The following is a 12,375-nucleotide window of genomic DNA, read 5'->3' as shown; positions in this document are numbered from 1 at the left end:
TAAATTGCCAGGGCTGTGCTCAGATACTATTCGGCTAAATCGGAACGGCAGAATCAATATTCACACTTGATTATGCGTTATGCGTTTTGAAGTGTGTGAGGACCTAGGTGAGGACATATTAATTACAGATACTTGTTTTGGTACTGTACAAATACATTTAATTTGTGAAATCTATACGTTTTCATAGCCGTGATTACAAGATTAGTTCGCCATGTGTATGTACGATCATCGACAAAAGTAATGATAATCGGAAGCTTACTGTCACTTAGGCAACCAACTATACTATATCTAAATTTTTGCGAATTCAAAACATCAAAATCCACCTACACCGCCAATGCGCACATCTTACTAATTTTGTTGAATTCTTATTTATTATCTTGCTAACCCTTTCTGCCGGTTACAGTTGTTATGGCAGGCCACCTCGATCTCTGGTTCGACAGATGACGCGATACGATCCCGTGTACGGTGGTGGGAGAGGCTACTTGATAGAATCTACCCTCTTAAACGGATGGGTACAATTTCGCAGGTCTTTGAAAACGAACGGCGGAATTCCCGAAACGTGCCTGGACGTCGGTACAAAGACAGAGAGTGATCCAAATACGTGCGGTATGCGGCCTCAGCTCTCCTCAGGGTAGTTAATCTGTGCCTCAGGTCAAGGATATCAATGAATAACGACCATTAAAGTAGGTACATGAATATACCTACGTGTCATCCTACGTGTTGTTTTGGAGTGCGTAAATAGAGACACCACTTGATCAATTGGCGATACGTTACCCATGCGTTTACCTTTAAATACAACGCAGTCACTTTACAAGAATGTTATTTTAGCAACTTTTAAACAATGTTAGTCTGTATATGAATTAAAGATTTGTCTTGAATTAGATTTGCACATGGTGCAGTTTGATGTTCATACAGGTTAATTGTAAAATGTAGCGTCACTTTTGCATTTACCTTCAGCGAGTACACTTCTTGTCAAAGTCAATTTTGGTGCAAATTTTGTGCTAAATGTAACGAAAGGTAATGTACTTAGTTTTAAATGTAATTCCTCAATATGTGTGTTATTTGCGTTTCAAATTCCCGATAGTGGGTCAGCTTGGGTACGAGTGAGTGCCACCTGGTGTTTTACAACGTAAGGAATCCGGCCATTGTTGAGTGCGAGGTTCGCGTTACTACGCTGCTATTCCGAGTTCGTGTTTGTCCCGGTTTTTGTTAGTGCGGAAGATTTTGACTTGGGTACATCACCCTCATGGTACCATGCGGTCTAAATTAAACCCAAATCAAAAATCGAAAAAATTTAACTAGAGTTAATCAAATAAACTGCTCTAGTGGGTTCCCGTTACAGGCTAACTTAACTAATTTTTCCGGTGAAAAGTTACAGGAGCATTTAGTCTCTTCTGAAACTGAAACAAATGGAATATAATGGTAACTTGTACTCAGGATTCTTACTAATTACATCAGGCAAATTTTCACAACTACAAAATGTACGTGCTGCTATGGCTAAAAAGTGTATTCTTTAATAATATGTAATGAAAACTAGGAATTACCATTTAAAAAATATGACTCCCTTGGCCATTGCACAAGTACGCTACTGACCACAAATTTAAAGCACGTAAAATGGTAGCAAACTGTTCATAATGTTAGATACCTACTATAAAAAGCTCCTTAAAAAATGTCGTTTTAAAGATAGATTCAGTGGTACAAACAAACCACAAAATTTCCATCCTAGATAATGTTAGGAAATTGTGAAATTGAAATAGGAGTAGGTAACTATTATGAAAGTAAATTAATTTATTTAAATGTACTAGTGCATCATATATACACAAAAATTGCTCTCTCTAGGCATAAAATGCGAATTAAAAAAATGTTTTCTTCATAAGAGTAATTTGCTAATAAAAAGTATTGTCTAAGCAATTAAGTATTTAGATAATCGTTAACAAATCAGTGCACAAAAACTATTTACAGCATATCAGATTTCATAAGTGGGAGGAGTCAGCGAATTTAAGGAATGTCTTGAGCAAACTGTAAATGATTTGTCATTATCGTTTTATAAACTGTAATAGCACAAAAGGAACTTCCGGTTGTAGGTATAAATGACCATTTCGTTTTATCCAAAGAATAACGAGCAATCTGTTCACTTTTGAAACCTGTCGCTGATTTTCTGGATTAGTCTCAAAGTTGCAGAGTTTTTGTAGAAATTTATGTCAAAAATACATCGCGCTTATTATCTGCAACGATGAAATTATAAAATAAGTTAGGTGAGATTAAACCAACAATTTCTGCTTAATTTCACCTGTTATTTTGTTGTTCAAATTACTACTCTTACAAAACCTATAGTTTTCAAATGCCTTTGCCGCCATTGCGCTTGCATTTTTACATTTTGGCAAATTCATTAGGAAAATGAAGTTTATTATCATCTATAATGGAAGCAACAGGGTATAATAATACTGGTTAACAATAACAAACTTCAAAATCGCTAATGTCTCAATAATGAAAGTAAAATTTAAGTACACTTCAGCTGATTTATCTATTTTTGAGGCGCTTCTACTATTATATTTCGAAAAATATTGATTTCATTTCTTATTAATCAATGAACAATAACAATCCTAACACAATTACCCACACATTCACCGTTAAAATCGTTTTTAAATTGACAACCATATAATTATTATATACGAATATAAAATTCTATTAATATTTAGCTTAATTAATCATATAATTAATACCTTGTATACTTAGACAGAAAATGCATAAAAATTTCGTAGCAACTAAAGTTCCTAAATCATGAGCATTGGTTTCTTTGGGACTCGTCGTCCGACTCTTCATTTTCGTTTAGTAGGGGACTCGCGTCGTGTATTTTAGTTTTGCTACCCCTTTGACTCTTTGAATGTTTTTTGGCTATCGGAAAACTGGGCACAAAACTCCCGCACGGCGTGTTCGGAGCGGAACGTGACAACCAACCCTTACTAGCTTTACCGAACACGCCCACTGTCTTACTGCTCGGTGAAACTTTACTTAGGTAATTGTAACTGGGCCCTTCACTTAAAGGCATGTAGAGCGTTTTAGACTTATTGCGGCTAAAACAACTTTTCGTTTTCACTTCGTGGCCATCGTTCGATGTATCGGAGTTAGGTGTGGGGCTCTTATTCTGAGGCAACTGCTGAATTTTGTCTAACAACTCGCGCAGCTCGCCCGTTGGACTGGTTGCTCTCGGAGGCGAGTCCGGCGTACCCAGATTTGCAAGACTGCTGATATCCGAACTAGTAATGCTGTTTACGACGCTATACTGTTGTATATCGTGAGAATGTGAGCTACTGGTCGTTACCGTACCTAAGGGTAAATGAGTTATTGTACTAGGAATGCACACAGATAAGTTTAGTAAATCGGAAAAATTATGATCTTCTTCTTGACTTTCGCAATCTATACTTGCGTATTCGTGTGAGGAGACTATGCGGTTCGTTTTCTTTGCGCTTTTATGTGCTACATTTAAAGGAGGAGAATAATCACAGTTAGTTTGATTTGTTTTTCTTGCAAACTCTTCGGGAGGTTTCGTTAGTAAAGTTTGCTGTGTGGTCTTCGCGTCGTGCATATAACAAGGATTACTCGTAATCGACACTTCTCTACTACAATTATGCAAATTTAGATTTGATGTGTTGGTATATTTATTGTTCATATTAGCCGAAGGCTGAGGCGCGGATACGTTTCCGGGCTGCGAGCATCCGCTAGGACTATGTTGAGCTAAGTGAAAGTCGTTACACGTCGCTGACGATATCGAACGAGGAAACTCTGAACTGGGCCTTGTTGGTATACTGTTGTTCACTTCCTCTAAACTCGCAGCCGAAGAGTATGGTGGCGGAATGATCGTGTTCGCCTAAAAGTACTCTAATTAACTCCTTTTCCCTTAAAATTTAAAGATATTTACTTCATTTGTGGCGTTGCAAATAAAGATAGATCCCAATGAATCCATTGTGCTCGTAGCGGATAAAGTTCCTGAAACATGCTATATTAATATGTCTTCCATTCACTGAAGCTACTTACCTACGGGTCTGACTATGTAATTTCTAAAATACTGAACCATTAGGTAACCCGTTGAGCCTCTTCCCAGTTTTTGATTGGACTCCATATTGTAACCGTTATAACTGAGTACTAACGGATATAGATCTGGTTTTGATGTTACCTGAGAACAATGAATAATTTCAAATCTTTTTCAAGGCATTTTGGCTCTTAAAATTACTGCAGTACCATATACCATGAGTAGGTACCATTAATTTAGTCGTTGTATGTAACAATACCAAAACGCGCTCCGCCATACACACTTATCCCGCAAAAAGTCGTCAGATGTTCCAGCGCGAAGCTATTGTTAAAATTTACGCGAAGGGACATTTTCGAATCACAGAAGCGTCTTGCAATTAAAAGCGGGAATACATAAATTGACATTAAAACTCATTGTGATAAACGAAGTTTTTTCGGATCGCTAACAGTAGGTAACGACTGGTTAAATGCAAGTTTCTCAGTTTTGTGCATAATCACAATTTCAAGTATTACATTCGCGAAATTTAAACCGGTTTACTTGGATTCGCGATTCATACGAACTTTTCTTCTGATAAACTTTGCGTTCATAACGAGGATAACGTGTCCGGCGCCGGTCGATGCAGAAAGTCAACTGTACCATCGAAGCGACCCGTGTCCATATTTTTAATGGAAGCGGCATTTTCCAAGGGAAGGGATCATTGCTACGAGAAGAGAACATTACCCACCTCAATTACTGTTTTACAATTTATTGATTTCTAGAAAGTAATGGTCGCGTATTTTTAGGAATTTGCACAAGTAATTTTGTTTGAAGCAATTTTAATATTCCTAAAGGAACCGACCTGCGAAACTTATTTGCACGAAACAAAGTTTGTATTGTATTTGTTGAAAAGAACCGAATCCAAATCAAGGATTTTCGTTATTTTGTTTCATTAGTTGGAAAATTTAATGTCAGTGATACCATTCCTTCGGTTGGATTAAAATTTTGTTTAGCATTAAGAAGTGTATATATTTTGAATGTACAAATAATTTATTATGTGGTAAACATGAATTCAATCAAATTTACCATGGACCCGTGAGTATGAGATAGGCATTGCATTCTTTTGTACTTCTTTTATAAGCCAAACTTCCGCAAGGTAAGACGAATAAAAAAACATTTTCATTAATGAGCCAGTGCCAGTGCAGTCAATTTCATTTAATGTAAGTGAGATCTTCAACCCTTGTAAATGTAACTAAACCAAACCCTTTACAATTTTTGTCGCCCCGCTAAAGGGCGCAAATTATAGACAAAAATAGAGTTTTTGATTACAATATTCTATCTATTACGCGAGCGTGTTTACGGAAATAGGCAGCGATATTAATTAATTAGGTCATACCAGTAGCGTTAACAAGCGCTTGGAAAGGTTTCAATAATTGATTTTTTTGTTGAAAGTTAGGATTATAATTTATTATTACCAGTGGTGGCGTTAAAATTTTTTTATAAAGAAGGGGCCCAACATTTTTTATTTTTCCCAAATCTTTGAGGTTTAGGAGGATACTAAGGTAGGTAGATTTTTATTATTGTATATGAGACTACGATAAAGATTAAGAAGGATACGAGAAAATTAATTCAAGAAAGAAATAATACACAAGGAATTCCTTAAGTTCAAATAAACAAGATAATGTCCCAAGAAATTTAAGACATTTCTGGAAGCTACGAAAGGAATTAAGAGTATATCAAAGACCCGAGAAGAAATAAAGGAAAGTCGTTTAGAAATTCAAGCAGGGCAAATAATCAAAATTGCAACTAGACTGGAAGACCAAGACAACTTGATACTACAGATGCAAGAGAAGCATGGGGATTAGAGCGAGTTGTGGGAGAAATCGAAGAGGGGGCCAAGAATAATAAAGAAAATTAACCAGCACGATATAGATATTTCAGATTTGAGGAATAAATGGGATAGAAATAAGTAAGTAATAGCAAAACCACACAAGATATTATAAGATTATTGATGTGTGGGAGTGGAATACAATATCTGCATACGAATTGCAATGGAAGAAATAGTAGCAATTCCATCATCTCGCTGCGTACTGTGAAACTTTGGCAGTTCATAACTTCAAAAGGGATGAGTTGCAAACAAGTAATTCACTCTGTGATGTATCAGAAACGTCAAACTTAATGGGCAGGTTATCTACAAAAAAAAAACGTTATTTTGCGTTACTTAGTATGGGCAAAATAACGTTTTCTACAGATAATCTGCATGTTAGTGATACATCACAAATGAATTATGCAGTTATGTGATTCAAATACTTACTAAGTGTTTTAAAAACGGATACGCTGTCATTTAACAATCTAAAATTAACATGTGCAGGAATTTCACGTACAGGGAGATCAATAATATATGCTGCACCGCTCTTATAAAATATCACATTAGTAATCATTTGCCGCAACCAGGTATATGTGTACCAATACAAAACATAACCTATAATTTTACAAACCAAAACCATGATTTGTGATTCTTATTCGAATACTTTCGTCCCTTTCAAAACGGCTTTTTTCAAGACTACCAGTTTCTTTCGAATATTTACAAGGTGGGTAAATTACTTGTAAATTACAAACAAACGTTTTTTTAGTTGTAGCGTGTAATAGGCAATAGGTTTACTCTGACAAGCCTTTTACTTTAGAAGAGAATAAGATGCGTTCGCTGTCCTGTTTCCGTAATGGAACTAAAGACGAAAGTGGAGTTTGGGAGTACTCGATACGTTTGTGTATACAGGAGTTTCGATAAACGATTGTCAACCATGACGAGGATTACAACAATATACGCCGAAATGCTCATCGTCTACTTGAGCGGTTTAACATACAGGAAGTCTTGCTTCTGGGAAGTCACCTGGCCGCTTAGTGATTGCTAATAAGGAGGTTGTAAAAGATGTTCTTGCTCGTCTTGAGCAAAGTCGGAAAAAGCAGCTGCGACAATTTGTCCCACTAACGGACATCTCATACGGAACGTGTGACGCGATTGCCTGGAGAAAATTGTACTTCTATCCTTTAAAGTAACCGTGTTACAAGAACTCATCGTCCAGACTTGCAAAGCCGTCTAAATTATTGCATGCAAATTTACGAGATGGCAACGTATTCGAAATCGTTTACACACCATTGCCGAATTCCGAGCAGGTATAGAAGCTACCGTTTGAAACATTACGCAACAGCACTTACATGCCGGCTTCGAAAACATGAAGAAAAGAGTGAATCCCTGTCTTAATAATGGTGGCGAGCACTTCGAACAGTTGTTATAGTGTGTATGTAATTTACCCAATTACTTCGATATTAACGAGTTGTAAAAGAAATAAAATCGTTTCAATTTTTGTAGTAATTCGTTATTCGTGTAGTTCCACATAATTTGGAAACTTACAAGATCGTTGATTTAGGTTAAATATGGTTAAACGTCAAAAGTTTACTTTAAGGTTATGTTTTAGTATTGGTGCACCAGGCCTGTTGCGGCAAATGATTACTAACGTCATCATTTATTGAAGCGGCGCAGCAACTCAATATTGATCGCACTGTATAATGCCCATTAAATTTTATCCCCTCCAACTTTATTTGTAAGTAAATATGGTAAGTATCTGGTTGGCCATCTAAAAGTCGCTTGGAATTCCCCCAATCTTTCGATGAACGTAATGAAGGAACACGCTACAATGGTGGTCCTTATTGAAATATGGCTTCGAAATTTAAATATTTCAAAAAGTGTCAATAAAATCGTGATTGTATACAATAGTATATTGAAAGACAAGTGTTACAATGCGACCTATTGTAATACGACTATCTTGTGGCACGAGTGGCGACGCGAAGCGTAGCCACGAGTGTCCGCAAGATAGAAGTATTACAATAAAGCATTGTAACACGCGTTTTTCATACTATTTTTTCTATTTCGGTGCTTTAATTTAATTTAAAAAATCATAATCAGAAGCTATAGGGAACATTAGAACTAACATGTTTTATGTTGGGAACACTTTTTATGCCGTTAAGTTTTAGGTTGGCAGCGTAGTAAGACCATATATATAAGAGAAGTATATATATGAGTAAGACTGACATTTTGAAGTTCAAACATAGAAGTATTGTACCTACTTGTACTAACTAGTAACTGCCAACTTAAGAGATGCAGATGAGTTACCAAAAAAAAAACGACTATAATCACTGTCTTTGTACAACTGTTTTCGGCCGAAAACAGTTGTACAAAATCATCATTGTGACACCGAAATAGAAAAACCCCTTTTTAAAACACACTTGATTCGGTCATGGAAAAGTATTTGCCGTTCTACCAATTTACGAAACTTCTTTCAAGTCTCGTGAATTTATTGCTTACAGTTACATTTAAAAATAGAACTTTTAAGTTTAAGTTCGAAAATCGAAGTACATGTATAGCTCAAAATGACATGAAGTAAAATAAAGTAAATACCTCAGAATACGGCGGAGGGGCTTGATGGAAGCTATTGCATCTGCTGTAGTGCGGCGGTGCATAACACGATCCATTGGAATCAGGTTCGGAAGCTCTATCGTCTCGTCCAGAGTTACCGCAGCATAAGCCTCTTTGACTGTGCCTTCTCCATAACGAGCACGCGCATAAAATTCCGGCAACCGTTGCTGTTACTGCGGCCCAAAAATACCTACAAAATCGATAATTTTAATACGCTTCTAATGCAATATGCAATATAATTACCAATGACCAAGAAAAAGGGGGTTAAGCATGCTTGTGGTAGGCAAAGTTGGTGGTCGGTAGGATACGGACGGTGCAAGTAAATAACAACAGCCCTGCTTGCAACATTCTTTAGGTGGGGAACAATAATGACCCCCATCACAATTCCTCAATGGCACCTGCTACATTAGTTTAATTACAACGATAATATCGGCACCCTTTTATCTTACTGTTACAGACGCCATCATAAGCACGGATGTTGCTCTGACGCTACCAAAATAGCGTAAGCGTCTGGAAACATTTCGCAGATCGATTATCAGTTTTACGCGGAAAGGTTCACGTAAATGATAATTTAATTAATTTCGGAAGGCGATTCTGAAATGTCTATTTTCTGTACTCGTTTTATGACGTAAATTGTACCTTTTATCTACAATCTATCCATTAAGGTTAGTGGAACGAGTAAAGGGTTAAATGAAATAAGAACGTTGACAAGGAAACCGGCACGCGCGAGGTCAGGGAAAGTCCAGGCGCCACAGCTTCAACTCCTTGGCGCCGCTTTTCTTGGCGTCTGGATGTTTCTGGGGACACATATGACTTCTTCTCTGCAGCGGCACCCACCTTTCTGTAACAAAGGTACGTTATTAGGCTCAATCTGCATATTTAGAGGCACGCATCAGGCCCACTATCGATTTGTGGAAAATAAATATGAGACAATTTGATCAAAACAAAGTAAGTGGAATAGTTCGTTGATTCATAATTACAAAATCGATGCAACGTTTTCTTATCCGTCGGTAAATTGAGTTCGTTAGATTTCTAATAATGGCATTATTGACGTGTTTTTGGCTTATTAGAGATACAGCAACTATTTTTTCTACGTTACGACTGCGTATCGGATTATTATAAAGGTCCTGTGGGAACAGGACACATTTTTAGCTCAAAAATACATTTTGCAGACGCTATCGTTAGTATAATAAATCGTATCTATTTACTACATCAAACGTGAAGGTGTCGCTTTCTCATGTGCGAAAATGAGAAGTATTGAATTTAAAATTGTTAAATATATGTGCAGATATTTAAGGTACTTAGTGCCCACTGACAAATACCGTTCTGTATATATGTCATGTAATTTCCACTCTAAAACAAAATTATTACCATAGAATTGTGCTTTAGTAAAAGAGATACCTAGATATAATTCAGCGTTATTCATCAAGTCATCAAGTTATAGGTCCAGATATGCTATAACTACGCCGGCACATGCACATTTTATTTGGAGACGCTTTTTTCACCAAGTTTCGAATCATCTGGAGAGCAAAATAGTAGTCTGCGGTCATAAACAAAATGAGTGAATAGAAAATTTATCCCGGGAAGATGCACAAGCTGAAGATAAAGCAAAAGTATATTGAAGGACAAGTATTACAATAAAGCATTGTAACACGTGTTTTTCATACTATTTTTTCTATTTCGGGGCTTTAATTTAATTAAAAAGTAATTATGAAAAACTACAGGAAACTTTAGAATTAATATGTCTTAAGTTGGCAACACCTTTTACGTTGACGTTGACTGCCAACCTATAGATGAAAAGTTACCAAAAACATGCCAAAAACAGTATTATAATGGACCTCTTTGTGATACTGTTTTTGCCGAAAACAGTTGTACAAAAAAGCCATTGTAAACACCGAAATAGAAAAAATATATTCCATGGAAAAGGGGAAATGCAGAAGCGTATTTAATAGGTCTACCGTCTAAATGTGGCCGATATTGCCTGAGCCAGATATACCTACTTGTGTATGGATGATCGATGTATAGTAACACTAACAATAAATAACGGAAGCGCGCTTTGAAGTTTAAGTTGTTAGAATTTCATATATGGACAATACTGTATATGTACCGTTTCATACTGATAGTAGGCGTGAGTCGGTTTAAAGGCGATAAGCGAGCGTATTTAGAACGCGTGGGTTGTTAACAATATAGCCGCGAAACTTTTTTGGTTCTGTGGTTTCCTTGTGCCAAAACGAAAACACAACGTATATATGATTAGCTGAGAAGAGACGCAGTCCCGAGATTTTGCGTTGGGCCCGGTTTGGGTTTTCTACTCGGCAGTTATAAATACCATAGAAAGGGGATAGATAGATGCAGGCATCAATCGCAATAGCCTGCTGATCTGCTCGGGTTACGATTAATAAAATTAGATCGCGCGGTTAGTGTAAAAATATTTGTAAATGTGTCGAGTATTACTTGCATAGGATACGAAGATTTCGACGAAACGGAAGAATCTAAGCAGACACTTTCTCTAAACCATGTAAAGTTAGTGAAATCCTCGCTGTAGTTAGAAAAGTTTTAATAAAGTTAATCGTGACCGTGCAGTTCTGACCGCAAAAAAAGTAAAGGTATTTGTTGCATTATTAAAAGATAAAAACATTAATGTGGCAAATGAGCCAAACGTTGTTTTTAATTATGTTAGTGAACTGAACTTGAACTATCCCTTATACCCTTATAACGGGTGACAGCAATTTCAACAGTTTTATTTATTGTTCAACGTAGGGAAATATACACCGCTTCATGCGAAAAATGAATCTAAGTAGGTATAGCGATAAAACGCATGTAGTTCAGAAAAGTGTCCGGGGTTTATCTTTTGCAATTAAGCGGCGGATGTATTAGGGGAAAGTGTGCGTTTTTATCGCGATGTCTTTGGTCCTCAAAACCGCGTCGGTTCCATTTGAAACCGGTTGAAAAAGTCAAAATGTGAGTTTTCTATTGGTTAGTAGAGCACGCTAATATTGAGGTTGTTGCGTTCAGAAAATCGGTGCCGAATCGGTTTTTCTAGCGGGCGAAATACACAAATGGCTGACGAAGTGGGAAAGCCGGCATTCCTAGCCTACTTTGGAAGTGACATTTATATACGCCAGAAACTATAAATAAAGGTTTGGATTCAACGGCATATGGTAAAAGATTTTAAAGACAATTAATCTGTGCATTTACTTGCAGAAAAAACAAAAACAAAAATGTATTCACTAATTGCGCTGGTGGTACATAAAAATGGCCATCTGCTATAAATTTTACGCTGTTCTTGGTTTGCTCTCTTCAATTATTTACAATTTCGTCGTGAAAACGGCAATACATGAACTTAATTTTTTTAATTCAAAGTGAAATGGTCTGAGAGGATTGGGTTTTCCGTAATTGAGATGTGGAAGTGTAATTTTCGACGACTTATGGGCTTTAGTGCTCAAGATATGTTTACCCATAAAGAAACATTTTGGAGTCAAGCGCCCTACTTAATCCTAGAGACGCATTTGATGGCAACCCTACAGGAAACGCAAAAGGGGGTGGAAAAATCAAATATGTTAACTTTCCCCTGTAGCGGTATGTCAACAGGTACGGTAAATGTCCTTTCGGGTATCCCACCGTGCGTGTTGGACGCTACATCAAAGAGTTTGTATCCGGCGCTAAAAAATGAGACATGACAGTATAGCAAGTTAAAAGACTGTTTACAACATGTCAACCATCAAAAGTTACAAATTTCGACAAAATCGTGAATATGGTGCTAGAAGAAGAGGAATCAGAAGGTGCCTTTTAAAATGATCGTAGTGGCACCTAACGGTGGGTATCCGTATGGACCCAAAAATTTCTATGCACTACGGCCGGAAATCTTATACGGTGCCGAGGTATGGAGTGCTCG

The 12,375-nt window shown here is 36.9% G+C and overlaps 1 protein-coding gene across 1 annotated transcript; it reads right to left on the bottom strand.

The window, feature by feature from the left end:
• Positions 1-1,830: 1,830 nt before the first annotated feature.
• LOC116177377 lies at positions 1,831-12,068 on the bottom strand. The gene is made up of 7 exons (XM_031496349.1): positions 9,120-12,068; positions 8,930-9,074; positions 8,724-8,881; positions 8,463-8,670; positions 4,036-4,174; positions 3,920-3,987; positions 1,831-3,868 (listed from the first exon to the last, which is right to left on the bottom strand). The coding sequence occupies exons 2-7, from the start codon at positions 8,945-8,947 to the stop codon at positions 2,780-2,782; spliced, it is 1,680 nt and encodes a 559-aa protein (XP_031352209.1). The 5' UTR covers positions 8,948-9,074; positions 9,120-12,068; the 3' UTR covers positions 1,831-2,779.
• Positions 12,069-12,375: the final 307 nt, after the last annotated feature.

The sequence above is a fragment of the Photinus pyralis genome, unplaced genomic scaffold (assembly GCF_008802855.1).
Source record: "Photinus pyralis isolate 1611_PpyrPB1 unplaced genomic scaffold, Ppyr1.3 Ppyr1.4_LG7, whole genome shotgun sequence".
NCBI classification, from domain to species: domain Eukaryota; kingdom Metazoa; phylum Arthropoda; class Insecta; order Coleoptera; family Lampyridae; genus Photinus; species Photinus pyralis.
Note: the sequence above shows the minus strand (reverse complement) of the source record. Positions and strands in the feature narration are given on the sequence as shown.

What these genes read in the sequence shown, in the direction of transcription:
- LOC116177377 (XM_031496349.1), bottom strand. An exon ending in CCCCTCCGCCGTATTCTGAG is followed by an intron (nt 4,175 to 8,462) that starts GTATTTACTTTA and finishes CATTGTTCTCAG; the next exon opens with GTAACATCAAAACCAGATCT. An exon ending in TTACATAGTCAGACCCGTAG is followed by an intron (nt 3,988 to 4,035) that starts GTAAGTAGCTTC and finishes AGCATGTTTCAG; the next exon opens with GAACTTTATCCGCTACGAGC.